Source organism: Triticum dicoccoides, chromosome 3A (genome assembly GCF_002162155.2).
Source record: "Triticum dicoccoides isolate Atlit2015 ecotype Zavitan chromosome 3A, WEW_v2.0, whole genome shotgun sequence".
Taxonomy (NCBI): Eukaryota; Viridiplantae; Streptophyta; class Magnoliopsida; order Poales; family Poaceae; genus Triticum; species Triticum dicoccoides.
The window spans coordinates 752,661,376-752,672,396 of NC_041384.1; the positions used below are offsets into that span (position 1 = coordinate 752,661,376).

Below are 11,021 nucleotides of genomic sequence, written 5' to 3' on the forward strand. Positions count from 1 at the left end.
GGGGAAGGAGCGGCGCGGGGGCCGGGCACTTTGGTCCCGTGTATAAGTAAATACTATATGAGCTGGCTACCGTTGCTCATCTGGGAATAGAGCTACAACGTTAGCGACGGCCTATGTATTTTTTTCAGATTTGTGTATGATCTTTTGTTTTTCATTTTATATTGTACATTGCTCATGGAAGCTTACCCATCATGTAAATCTTGGTAAAATATCATAGCAACTCACGAAATTTTGAATCGAATGTGCTCCTTTTATTCATCGGTGCCGATTATAGAACTGGATTTCATATCTTGCTCTAGATCTCTGAAGCCCTATGATTCTTGGGTTGTTGGGAAGCAAAGTCTTCATATTTTGAATATAAAAGTTTAAGACATGAATTGGACTTCCCGGGGGCATTTTCTTTTCGCTAAGGGTGCCAAGGAAAAGAAACCATATGCGCCTGAGGAGGCAATTACAATGAAATCAGTGACTTGTTTGCCTACTTTAAATGTTTAATTTTCTCAAATCTGTGTCCAGCATAACCCAAGAGAAGCCACCATTGTTGTAGCTTTCATTGCGATCCATCTATCTCCTTCCAGACCAAAAAGAGAAAGATAGAAAGTACGCAGATATAGCTTCACATGCCCAACAGGAAAACATTTGACACTAAGTATAAAACACTTTAAACAGCACCCAGAGCAACCGCAAGGGCATCTAACGCCCACGGCGTGCACCGCGCCGTCCACCCCGCTAGTACATATAACAAAATCAGCCACTTCCCCTAAAAAAGAATCAGCTACTTCTACATATATTGGTTATAAGTAAAAAAGAGTAACACGCCTTGAAAGAAAATGCAAAAGAAACAGCGATCAATGTAATCTTCTTCAACAAAAATAAAAGAAAAATCACGCTTCTCTAAAGTTGTGTCACGATGTGTCAGCCACATGAATCTTCTCGCACAGCAGGCGCGGTCAGCAATCTTCAAATCATTCAAAAAGGTCACATGAATCTCGACTTGTCCTTATGTGTATGATAATTATTCTACATTAGATCAACCAAACACACAAGGGTCTAAAGAAATACATAAATGATGCAAGCTCCTCGCATGCTCGATGAATTAATTGTTTTCAGGTAAAAAAAACACGAAACAAGAAAATAGGAGAAGCAGGACCAAAACAAAACTTTGCTAGAGATCCGGAGGAAAAGGCCACATGGGAGGATATTTTATCACCGCCGGACACATAGTGCCCCACTCACGTGATGCCCTCCTCATCTTTGTCAACACTTTCATCTTTCTTGTAGTACACATGACAACCATCACTGTCCATACTCGTCAAGAACACCTTGGCGTCCTCGGGCAAACAATCTTTTTGTGGGTAGCAACGATGGTGGGAGTAGTAGATGTGGTTTCTCTGCGGACTTCCATGCTCACACGTCGACACATACATTGCCTTGGAGAACGCCGACCCCAAGAATAAGGCTTGGTCGCATAGGCTCTTCACATGTTCCAATATATACGCGCCATGTCCGACATCAACTAACTTGAAAACCATGAAAAAATCCCCCCTATTGTTGGGTGACCGCCAATCCCATCGTCTTTTCTTCCTTGTCGCTATCATGATCTTGCCACCTAGCTCGCTAATATACACGACACACTCATCCGGATCACCATCGCCCTGCAAGTACAACCACCGGTCATGTATATCCAACCATTGAGGATCACCTTTGAACACGCCATTTTTGATTAAGCCAACCTCAAACCTAACGATATTCATCGTTTCTAATACGAGGCAATAAAGATGGCCGTTGCAAAAGGCAATATCCAAGACCGTCGTCCCAGCAAATCCTTGTGGCGTCCATGCAGACTTGGCCCACAGATTGCGACTTCAGACCTGCCGATGATGGCAGTGAGGATACAGCCGCTCGAGGTGGGCGGCTCGGAGAATATTACCTTCAGCGGAACAAACAGGTTGGCGCGCGGGCGTAAACGGATGATACTCCTTTGCTTCGCCGAGAGCGGCACCTCGACACCAGAGAAAAGGTTCACTATCCTCGGAGCTTCCGAGATGGCGGCCCATCCACCATCGTGGCCGCCAACGATGCGCCCGCCAACGGCCTCATCCGGAAACCAGAAGCGCGAGAGGATGATGCCGTACGTCCTCAACGCAGTACACATGCTTCCCCTTATCGTTGCTCCCCGGATTAAGGATCAGCCACGGGTGGACACGGCAGCAAGGCGGACACGGTCGACGCTGTTCGCGAGTTTGGCGTAGACCAGGCTGAGAATATCGTCAGGGAGAATTGACCACCTCTCCGCCACCGCCGTCACGGCCCAGCCCTCGATGCTGCTGCCGCCGTCGTCGCCGGCAGCTGCCTTGTGCGTCGGCTCCTCCTCCATCTTTGTGTCCGTGTGCGTGCGCCTGCACGATTGTAATAATCGTTTATTGTTCGGCCGACGAGACAAACTGTATATAAGAGGTCGGTGACAAACCTAAGCGGACACGACGATTGGGCTTCGATAGGCTTTGCTTCTGGGCCCGGCCCAGCTCGGCCCACTCCGCCCCTTCGTTTTTCTACTACTACTAGTCTCCATCTGGGCGAAGGCGAGACCAGACCTCACCACCGCCGCCGTCGCCTGCTCTCCCCGCTCGCGCCGCCCGCCCTAGAAAAGCCCGCGACTTTCCCGCCGCCGCCACCCACCGCCGCCGCAGGGATGGCCGAGGACACGGAGACGAGGCCCGCGTCGGCGGGCGCGGAGGAGAGGGAGGAGGGGGAGATCGCGGACGACGGAGACGGCTCCTCCGCCGCGGCGGCGGGGCGCATCACCGCCCACCCGCTCGAGAACGCCTGGACCTTCTGGTTCGACAACCCGCAGGGCAAGTCCAGGCAGGTGGCCTGGGGGAGCACCATCCACCCCATCCACACCTTCTCCACCGTCGAGGACTTCTGGGGGTACCGCCTCCCTCCCTCCCCTCATCCCCAACCCGATCCCCCTCTCGTTTATGTGGTCCGATTGGATCCTCTCCCCTAAGATTGGCGTCGCTGCGGTGGCTGGGTGGGTGAAATTTTGTTCCTGTCGATGTGCTAGGTTTAGTGGATGCGATTGGGGATAGGCAGGTAGCCATTATTTTTGCGTTGGTCAGTTTGTCGCGGTTCATCTATGAGGGGCAGCGCCGTGGTTAGTGGTTAAAAGCGGCCAGGGTTTCCTTGTAGCTTGCAATTGAAAGCGTCGTAGCGTTTTGTCCGGTGCGCACGCCTGGGTTTGAGATTACGAGGAGGCTTGTATAACAGCACCATGTTTCATAGGCAGGAAGTGGACACCGTGTTCTGAATGATGCATATCTTCAAGCTTGCTACTTGTTGATGCCTAATAGTAATTCATGCTGTGTTCATTCATTTACTCTTACCATGATTATTTGATGGAAGTGTTGTTGTAGTGTCGTGTATTATGCTGTCTTTTTGTTCTGGTTGTCTCGGTGTACATTGAGGACAATTTTCGTTTTGGGCTTTGGTAGGTGACTACATATTCTTATCATTAGAATTTGTGATGCATCCAAATGTATCTCTTTGTGCTTCTGTTAACCAATAATGCTTGTATTAATTTCTTGACCGATCACGCAGTCACACATATGGCTGAAAAAATCTAATTCGTCATTTTCTTATTTCTCTTGTGTTTCTTTCTATTTTATGAACTTTTTTAGCATCTATGGAAATGTTGGGAAAAAATTCTGAAATACTTGGACGTGGAAATTCGAGATTACGTTTCTTTTCCGGTTGTATAGATTCAACTGCAAGCTTCGGTTTTAAGAATGATAATTCTATATGTGTAATCAGTTGTCTTGAATTAGCCTATTGTTCCTAACAATGAAGGATACCCGAAGACTGCAAGTTAGATTCCCTGCAAGACATTCATCTTAAGTTGACGCACGACGCATTCATAAGTTATCCTAAATTATTTATCCAAACCTATTGATCATTAACTTAGATTTTCCTGTTCTATATCTCCATGAATCTAGGAACTTTTGCTTGCATTGTATTATTTGGTCTACGTACCGGAACTGATAACATTCGAGATTATGCAGGATTATACACGAAAGATCCTTTTCTGGCTCTCTCTCTTTAGCTTCTAGATATTTATGTTAGACTTTAGGAGGAACTAGTGTTACATACAGCTAAGATTACTAGAATACTCAATGTTCTATTGTAGTCTTAAGAAATTCTGTAGGTGAAGTTTGTGTAATATGGTACTCATACTTGGCACCTCTAAAATCTAGTTTATATTAACTAAAAGTATACTTATGTTTACGGATCTAGTCCGATGAGAAATTTCAGCCACCTGCAAGCATGCCATGTTCACAGATTCGAGATAGTCCATTAAGCTGCTGCATAGTGTGTATTGCCTGACACTGTAGCTTGTCTTCACCTGTTTACCAGATTATATACGATACTCACGAAATATATTTCAGGATGATTTCTTTCGTGCTAATAGCTTGCTTCAGAAATCTGGTTATGTTTGTGTTGGTAATTTAATTTGCATTTTCATTTGTTTTTGAGCTTGTGCTTTCATCTGTTGATATATTCCTTTATGCCTAACAAGTTGAGTGGTATTTCAGCCTTTACAACAATATCCATAACCCTAGCAAGTTGAATGTGGGAGCCGACTTCCATTGCTTCAAGAATAAGATTGAGCCAAAATGGGAAGACCCCATTTGTGCCAATGGTGGTAAATGGACCATCAGTTGTGGCAGAGGGAAATCTGACACATTCTGGTTGCATACTGTAAGGATCTTTTGCATCATTTTTGTTGCAGAATTATCTTTTCTGTAACTTCCGCCCTAATTCCCTTTTCACAAATATTATGTTTAGTTGCTGGCAATGATTGGTGAACAATTCGACTTTGGTGACGAAATTTGTGGAGCAGTCGTTAGTGTGCGTCAGAAACAGGAAAGAGTAGCTATCTGGACCAAAAATGCTGCCAATGAAGCTGCTCAGGTATGTATAATAAAATGCACACTATAAAACTGTTCTTTGATTGCAGGCAACAATCATGTAGTTTACAACATCGTAATTTAAACTGTCTCGGATATAAGCATGCATAATAATGTTGTGACCTTGCATATAAAAGGAGTGACCTGACTGTAGCCCTTTACAGTGTGATTGTGCTAAATGTCAGTATGTATGCAATGCTCCCATTTTATGTGCATAATTGAATTAACTTATATTCCTGAAAGGATGTGTGCAGTACAATTTGGACAGCAGAACATTGTGATGAAACTTGACCTGTTATCTTCCGGTTTACTGTGTTTCTATGTCTTTTTTCCCCAAAATAAGTTTGTATTAGAAGAAAGTTTCACTATTTCAACCAAATATTCCAGCTGTGCTACGTAACTAACTCCTAAGCTATTTTGACCCTTCTTGCAACATACGCTCATTTGTCTGTGTTATTCTCCGGCTATATTTTTATGTCAACTCTTTGTGTAAGCATTTAGGGGCCGTTTGGATTGTGACTATGTTTGCCTTATATTGCCACATTATTTTTGCCACACTTGCCTAACTTGAGTTGCTCAAAATTGGGGCTGTTTGGTTTCTAGCCACATATTGCCACACTTTGCCACACCTCACCTAAGGCAAGTTTGACCAAGTTAGGTGGGTGTTTGGTTCTAGCCATACCTAAGGCAAGATTTTTTTTATGAGCAGTGAACCCCATATGTCATATACACAAAAAGTGTGGCAAGATTCCCTTAGGCAAGCCAAAGTGTGGCTAACAATTAATTGTGTTAGCATTTGTTGGCAGTGTCCTCTGTAGCATCATAAAGTGTGATACATTTAGGAGATCTTTATACTCCAGGCCCCACTTGGATGGCCGTTTTTGCTTTCTGCGTGTATTAAGATACAGTTGTATCTTACCGGCCACCAACGAAATCCCACCGGAAAAAATAGGGAGCCCTGGAGACGCTAATTTCTTACGGATGTAAACGAAAGAACGATCGTTTTGGGCTGCACCTAAACGACCAACCAAGTGTGTTTTTCCAGCTGGAGGGAAAAAACAATTCGGAGCCGTATTTGACGCTGGTTTTTGCCTAGAAAACGGCCATCCAAGCGGGGCCCATTGGATGGCAAGACATGTTTATTTGAAGCTCCATTAATAAATGTTCTTAATTCCCCAGCATAGTTCTATTTATTTTCGCTCATATGCACTCATTCATTAGCATTCTGCAAAATACTCCCACGTCATTCTAAATCAATCATCAGAGGGTAGCTGGGTAAATTCTATCACCTATCTCTACGAAGTACAAATAGGTGAGGGAGTACTATTAACGGTTTTGTTTTCTGTGCTGCCGTGGATATATGAGCATATGTACTGTCTAGTTTCTGTTTGTATCATTTCCAGCCAATCATCGTTTTCTAGTCTCTGAACACATTCCCTATTTTATTTACCAGATAAGCATTGGCAAGCAGTGGAAGGAGTTTCTGGACTACAAGGACTCCATTGGGTTCATTGTTCATGTGAGTCGCTTGCATTTAAGCCTGGATTGCATTGTGTCTAAACTGCACCGTCTGACACATTCTCTTTCTGCTTGTTTGCAGGAGGATGCAAAGAGGTCTGACAAAGGCCCCAAGAACCGCTACACGGTTTGATCCCGTGACTCATCGATCATGAGGGCTTCCACAGCAGGCCTGCCTACTCTTGGACGCAAGAAGGTTTCTCCTGGGATAGCTTAGCTTGTAGCGGGCGGATGCTATTTCCGATATTATGTGTGTTTGCTGTGAATTGCTTGGAAGACATGATCTAACATCGTTGCGTTTGTCGTCATTGTACTCCATAAGTCACATTTTATGTTTTATGAAGAGTTATTTTATGAGAAGCTGAGTGTTAACTCTACTGCTGGATCCATCTTGGACGTGAGATGGTTTCAGTGCAAAGATTGCTCAATTATGTCTCCATCTAAACTTAGGTGTTATGTATGGAATATGTCGCATGAAATTACAGAGGAATGCCACAAGAAATTATGGAGAATTTACTGATTTTGTTCCTAACATGAACAAGTCAAACACTTCCAGAAGAAATAACAGAAAACATGGACAAGTCAAACGCCTGGCTTCCAGAAATTGACATGGTTGATACAAAAACCAAAGCTTGATGCACATCTGAAGATAGCAAGTGAAAGATGACTCAGTAGAAATTTCTTTGTTCTGGCAGTAACCATTCAAACACGAAATTTGCAGTTCAATGGTTTTAAGTTGATGAGGCATACAACTATGGCGTAAAGATGTTCCAAGCGTCGTTCACTTCCGAGTGAAATATCTGTACTGTTACTACATTATTAGCTACTAATTCGTGCTACTAGCGTCCAGCAAATTCAATTCCTTCTCACAATTCACAGCCAATTCAATTCGTGGCAATTGTTACTCAATCAGGTTTCAAGTTCAGAATATGGTCCAGGTAACTTGTTTCAGAACAATATTCCAGCTTGTTTCTCCATAGTAGCAATTGCTGCAGGGATGCAGTGGAAAACTGTTAAATTCCATGTCGTTATTTAACACCCATCTCATTGGAAAGCTGACGACAACACACACTCTCCCGAGATTTTCAGCCTCTTCCACAAATCATAAAAACTTGCGCAAAACTAAAGCAAGTGATAAAACAAAGACCAAAAACCAAAAGAAAGAAAAATTTCATCAAAGAACCTCAGACTTGCCTGCCTCCAGGTAGGTTCATCCTGCGAACAGGATCCTGGTGTCCAAATGTTGGGCTACACACAGCTCACAAGTGAAGCATCAGGAAACTCGGGGGGAATTTACTGCTTCAGTGGTCAGAGCACAGCTCACAAGTGAAGCGTCAGGAAACTCGGGTTGCAGTGGTGCCTTAGATAGAACCACAGTAGATAAAACAACAACAGTGTATATTTCTGTTTTTGCTGGCATCATAAACAACAGGGTCTTCTTCTGAAGTGTTCTTGGTAAAAGTGTAAATGGTCAGCGATATGGTGTCATATCATACAAGGTTCTCAGCGGCAGCATAGTATACCAAACTAAGATAACTAAGATTTCTCCCATGCGAAAACGACACATGATGCGCCTAGTTACAGTTCCATATGGCCTTGCCGCGGATTCTGCTTCCCTCGACGGTCCTAATTACTCGAGCCGCTCCATCTGTCAAATGAAGAAACCAAAACGAAAGTTAGCAAATAGCATGTGTTATGTTTCAACTGGATCTCTGCTCCCCAAAGAGCTTGATGCGGCAATCATGAACAAATTGCAAGGGTAAAAAGGACTGTCAATCATCATCTGGTACTAATTGTCACAAATCTGGCAAAGCCACTAGATATGCGCTTCAATTACAGCAACTAAAAGCAATGATTTAATTATTGCTAATTCATAAGGTAAAGGGAAAAGCAGAGAGTACCTTCCACAGGCCATCATTTAAATAGTGCATGTTGTCAACTCCAATTCCTTTGTTGATGGTGCTTCTGCAAAAGCTCAGGATTTCAGGAGCAGCATTATGCACGGCCAAATGCAAGACATGATACTAGCAAAGAATGTATAGGATGTAATATTCAGGATTTTATCAGTATATCTGCGTAAGGTTCTGCTATGTTGAGATTTAATTTGCAGGTACTATCACATAGTATAAGATATAAAGTAAGGAATACCAAAGGAGACCACCACAAATGCATTTTTTTTAACACATACTCCCTCCGTTCCTAAATATTTGTCTTTCTAGAGATTTCAACAAGTGACTACATACGGAGCAAAAATGAGTGAATCTACACTCTAAAATATGTCAATATACACCCGTATGTGGTAGTCCATTTGAAATCTCTAAAAGGACAAATATTTAGGAGCGGAGGGAGTACTATCATTCATTTGGAAACATTAGGACGGAACCTGACTGAAACATCAAAAAAGATGGAAAATGAAACCATAAGAGCAAGGTTCACGCTTCACAAGTATAATTTAGAGACTCCGAAGCACCATTAGTGATTAATGATTCGAAAGGAGCTTACATGTCTTTCGCTGACATCTTTGTGAATCCAATCGCCAACGCATGTTGCTTGCCTTCAGCCATTATAGCCTGACAATTATAGTTTTCAAGAGATAAATAATCAGGCTGCTGGTTGGCATGCTCAGAAGAAGGAAGCTTTTTCATCATTTTAAAGTGTATTAGGATGCATAGTAACCAATATCAAATAATTACAATACTTGAACTAGTGAAGTGCACTAATCTGCAGACAGCCAAATTTGACTCATGCGAAAATAATAGAAACAAAGACACTAAAATATAGCAAATGCTATATTGCTAGCTATGACAGTCTACTGAAGCAGACGAGATTCATTCGTAGTGTATCTATAAATGGATGAACTGGAATTTAAAAGGCTAGTCTTGTACCACTGGCGTTTCCTCCTCGACTTCATTGTCCAACACACCACCAGGCGATGTCAGTCCAGGGCACATTATGTTGGCACCAGAGAGAACAAACTTGATAGCACCTCTGTCCACTTGGAACTTCTTCATGATGTTAGGATCTGATCAAATGTAAGCATAAGTTAGCAAAACAAAGGGGGGCGGGGGTATTTTGGAATGCAGATCTTTCGCAACTAGTTGTGCCTGCATCCACCTGGTCATCTTGAAGTTTTAAAAAGAAGGAAACAAATCAGGGACCGCTTGTTATAACATGACCGCTTGCTTGCAAAAATTTGTGCACAAATATGGTATACTATGTGCAATTCAGAAAAGAAAACAATCAGGCGAATAGTATACAAATTATCCACACAAATTTGTATTGTTGCTCAGTACACAAATGGTCACAGTATTGTTTAATTCTTTTATAAACGCCCATATTACAGCACTTCATCTATGATATGCTCTGAAAATGAAAAAAAAATGGATTTTGACAAGGGTTGCGCCCGCAGCTAGTTGCTCATTCTTGTTTCTTGATATTTTGGTGATCTGCGTTTACAAATAACTCATATAATTTCCATTCTGGTTGACATTCTTCAACAGGTAAATGTTAAGAGTGCTGGTGCTCCAATTCTCTAACAGATAGGCAAGCCCAAACATATATATATATATATATATATATATATAGCAAATTCCATAGATAATGATGTACGTCACAGGGGAGAAACAACAGATGTAGCGATGGCATGCCAGAAAAAAATTGAGTGAAGAAAATTACACTGATGAAGAAGGCGCAGGGTTGGCATGTATGGACCATCGCGGATGTTGAAAAACAGTGGGACATTGTTCACCACCACAAGATTGAGATGATTTTGGCTAGGGAAAGAAACCAACTGCATTAGTTCTTTGGAGAAGCTAAAGTAGTCTTTGCTCATCAATCTAATCTACCAGCAGTTACATGCAACCTAACCTATTCTGGCTTCTAGAAGTAGAAAAAAACTAGAAAACAGCCAATGTAACTCTCAGTATGTCAGAAGCAGCACAGGCATAACAAAGGCAGGCTATTAAGCAATAAGCATGCTAACCTATAAAGCTAATTCAACAGACTATCAAGCAAGCTGAATCAGAAAGATGGGGAGCCACAAACCATTTAACAACAATCATAGGCGACTTCTTTGGAAGCATGTCCTCCAGCAAGGGCTCAAGGAGAGGGTACTGCAACAGACAAACTTGCTAATTTCAGTATAACCCAGGAGAAGAAAGCAGGGTCCGCAGCCGAAATAGAAGGTAATAATTGGGGGGCCATGCGGATATTTTAGACATAACCTCCTCGGCGATGCTCTGCCGGATCCTCCGCTGCACAGACGCCTTGACCTGATTCTGCCCGGATATGTCTTCGGAGGAGAACCTAGGGGAAAAAAAAGAGGCAGTTTTTGTCATGGTTAGTGCTGCAGGGTACAGAAATCTTGCATTGAATCCAACGGGGATTGGTAATGGCCAGAGAAAAGCAAGCCCGAGCCTCTGGTTCGGAACGCGCCCCTCCCTCCTCTCAAGCTCTCTCCCACGACGGCAATGGCGCCTCTGAATCCAGTGCTACTCGTCTACTTGGCCGCTGTTAGGCGTACGGGTTTGGACGGAG

At 43.1% G+C, this 11,021-nt stretch overlaps 2 protein-coding genes and 1 pseudogene across 2 annotated transcripts in view; 1 reads left to right on the forward strand and 2 right to left on the reverse strand.

Annotated features, from left to right (window-relative positions):
• Positions 1-2,582: 2,582 nt before the first annotated feature.
• Positions 2,583-6,862, forward strand: LOC119270702 (eukaryotic translation initiation factor 4E-1). The gene is made up of 5 exons (XM_037552748.1): positions 2,583-2,931; positions 4,593-4,758; positions 4,846-4,971; positions 6,421-6,486; positions 6,568-6,862. Exons 1-5 carry the CDS (start codon positions 2,693-2,695, stop codon positions 6,616-6,618), a joined length of 648 nt encoding a protein of 215 aa, XP_037408645.1. The 5' UTR covers positions 2,583-2,692; the 3' UTR covers positions 6,619-6,862.
• Positions 6,863-7,500: 638 nt separating this feature from the next.
• Positions 7,501-7,596, reverse strand: LOC119273906 (annotated as a pseudogene).
• A 237-nt stretch (positions 7,597-7,833) lies between these two features.
• Positions 7,834-11,021, reverse strand: part of LOC119270703 (malignant T-cell-amplified sequence 1 homolog) — a 3,697-nt gene continuing 509 nt past the window's right edge. Inside the window, exons 2-8 of the mRNA XM_037552749.1 lie at positions 10,709-10,790; positions 10,530-10,597; positions 10,161-10,258; positions 9,371-9,507; positions 8,988-9,055; positions 8,387-8,450; positions 7,834-8,133 (exon numbers count right to left, since the gene is read on the reverse strand). Coding sequence (XP_037408646.1) covers positions 8,116-8,133; positions 8,387-8,450; positions 8,988-9,055; positions 9,371-9,507; positions 10,161-10,258; positions 10,530-10,597; positions 10,709-10,790 — 535 coding nt within the window. The 3' untranslated portion in view covers positions 7,834-8,115. The remainder of the gene's footprint in view (positions 8,134-8,386; positions 8,451-8,987; positions 9,056-9,370; positions 9,508-10,160; positions 10,259-10,529; positions 10,598-10,708; positions 10,791-11,021) is intronic.

Coding starts and splice junctions, on each gene's coding strand:
- LOC119270702 (XM_037552748.1), top strand. CDS start 2,693: ATGGCCGAGGACACGGAGACGAGGCCCGCGTCGGCGGGCGCGGAGGAG. Junction 4,759..4,845: donor ACACATTCTGGTTGCATACT/GTAAGGATCTTT, acceptor TATTATGTTTAG/TTGCTGGCAATGATTGGTGA. Junction 6,487..6,567: donor CCATTGGGTTCATTGTTCAT/GTGAGTCGCTTG, acceptor GCTTGTTTGCAG/GAGGATGCAAAGAGGTCTGA.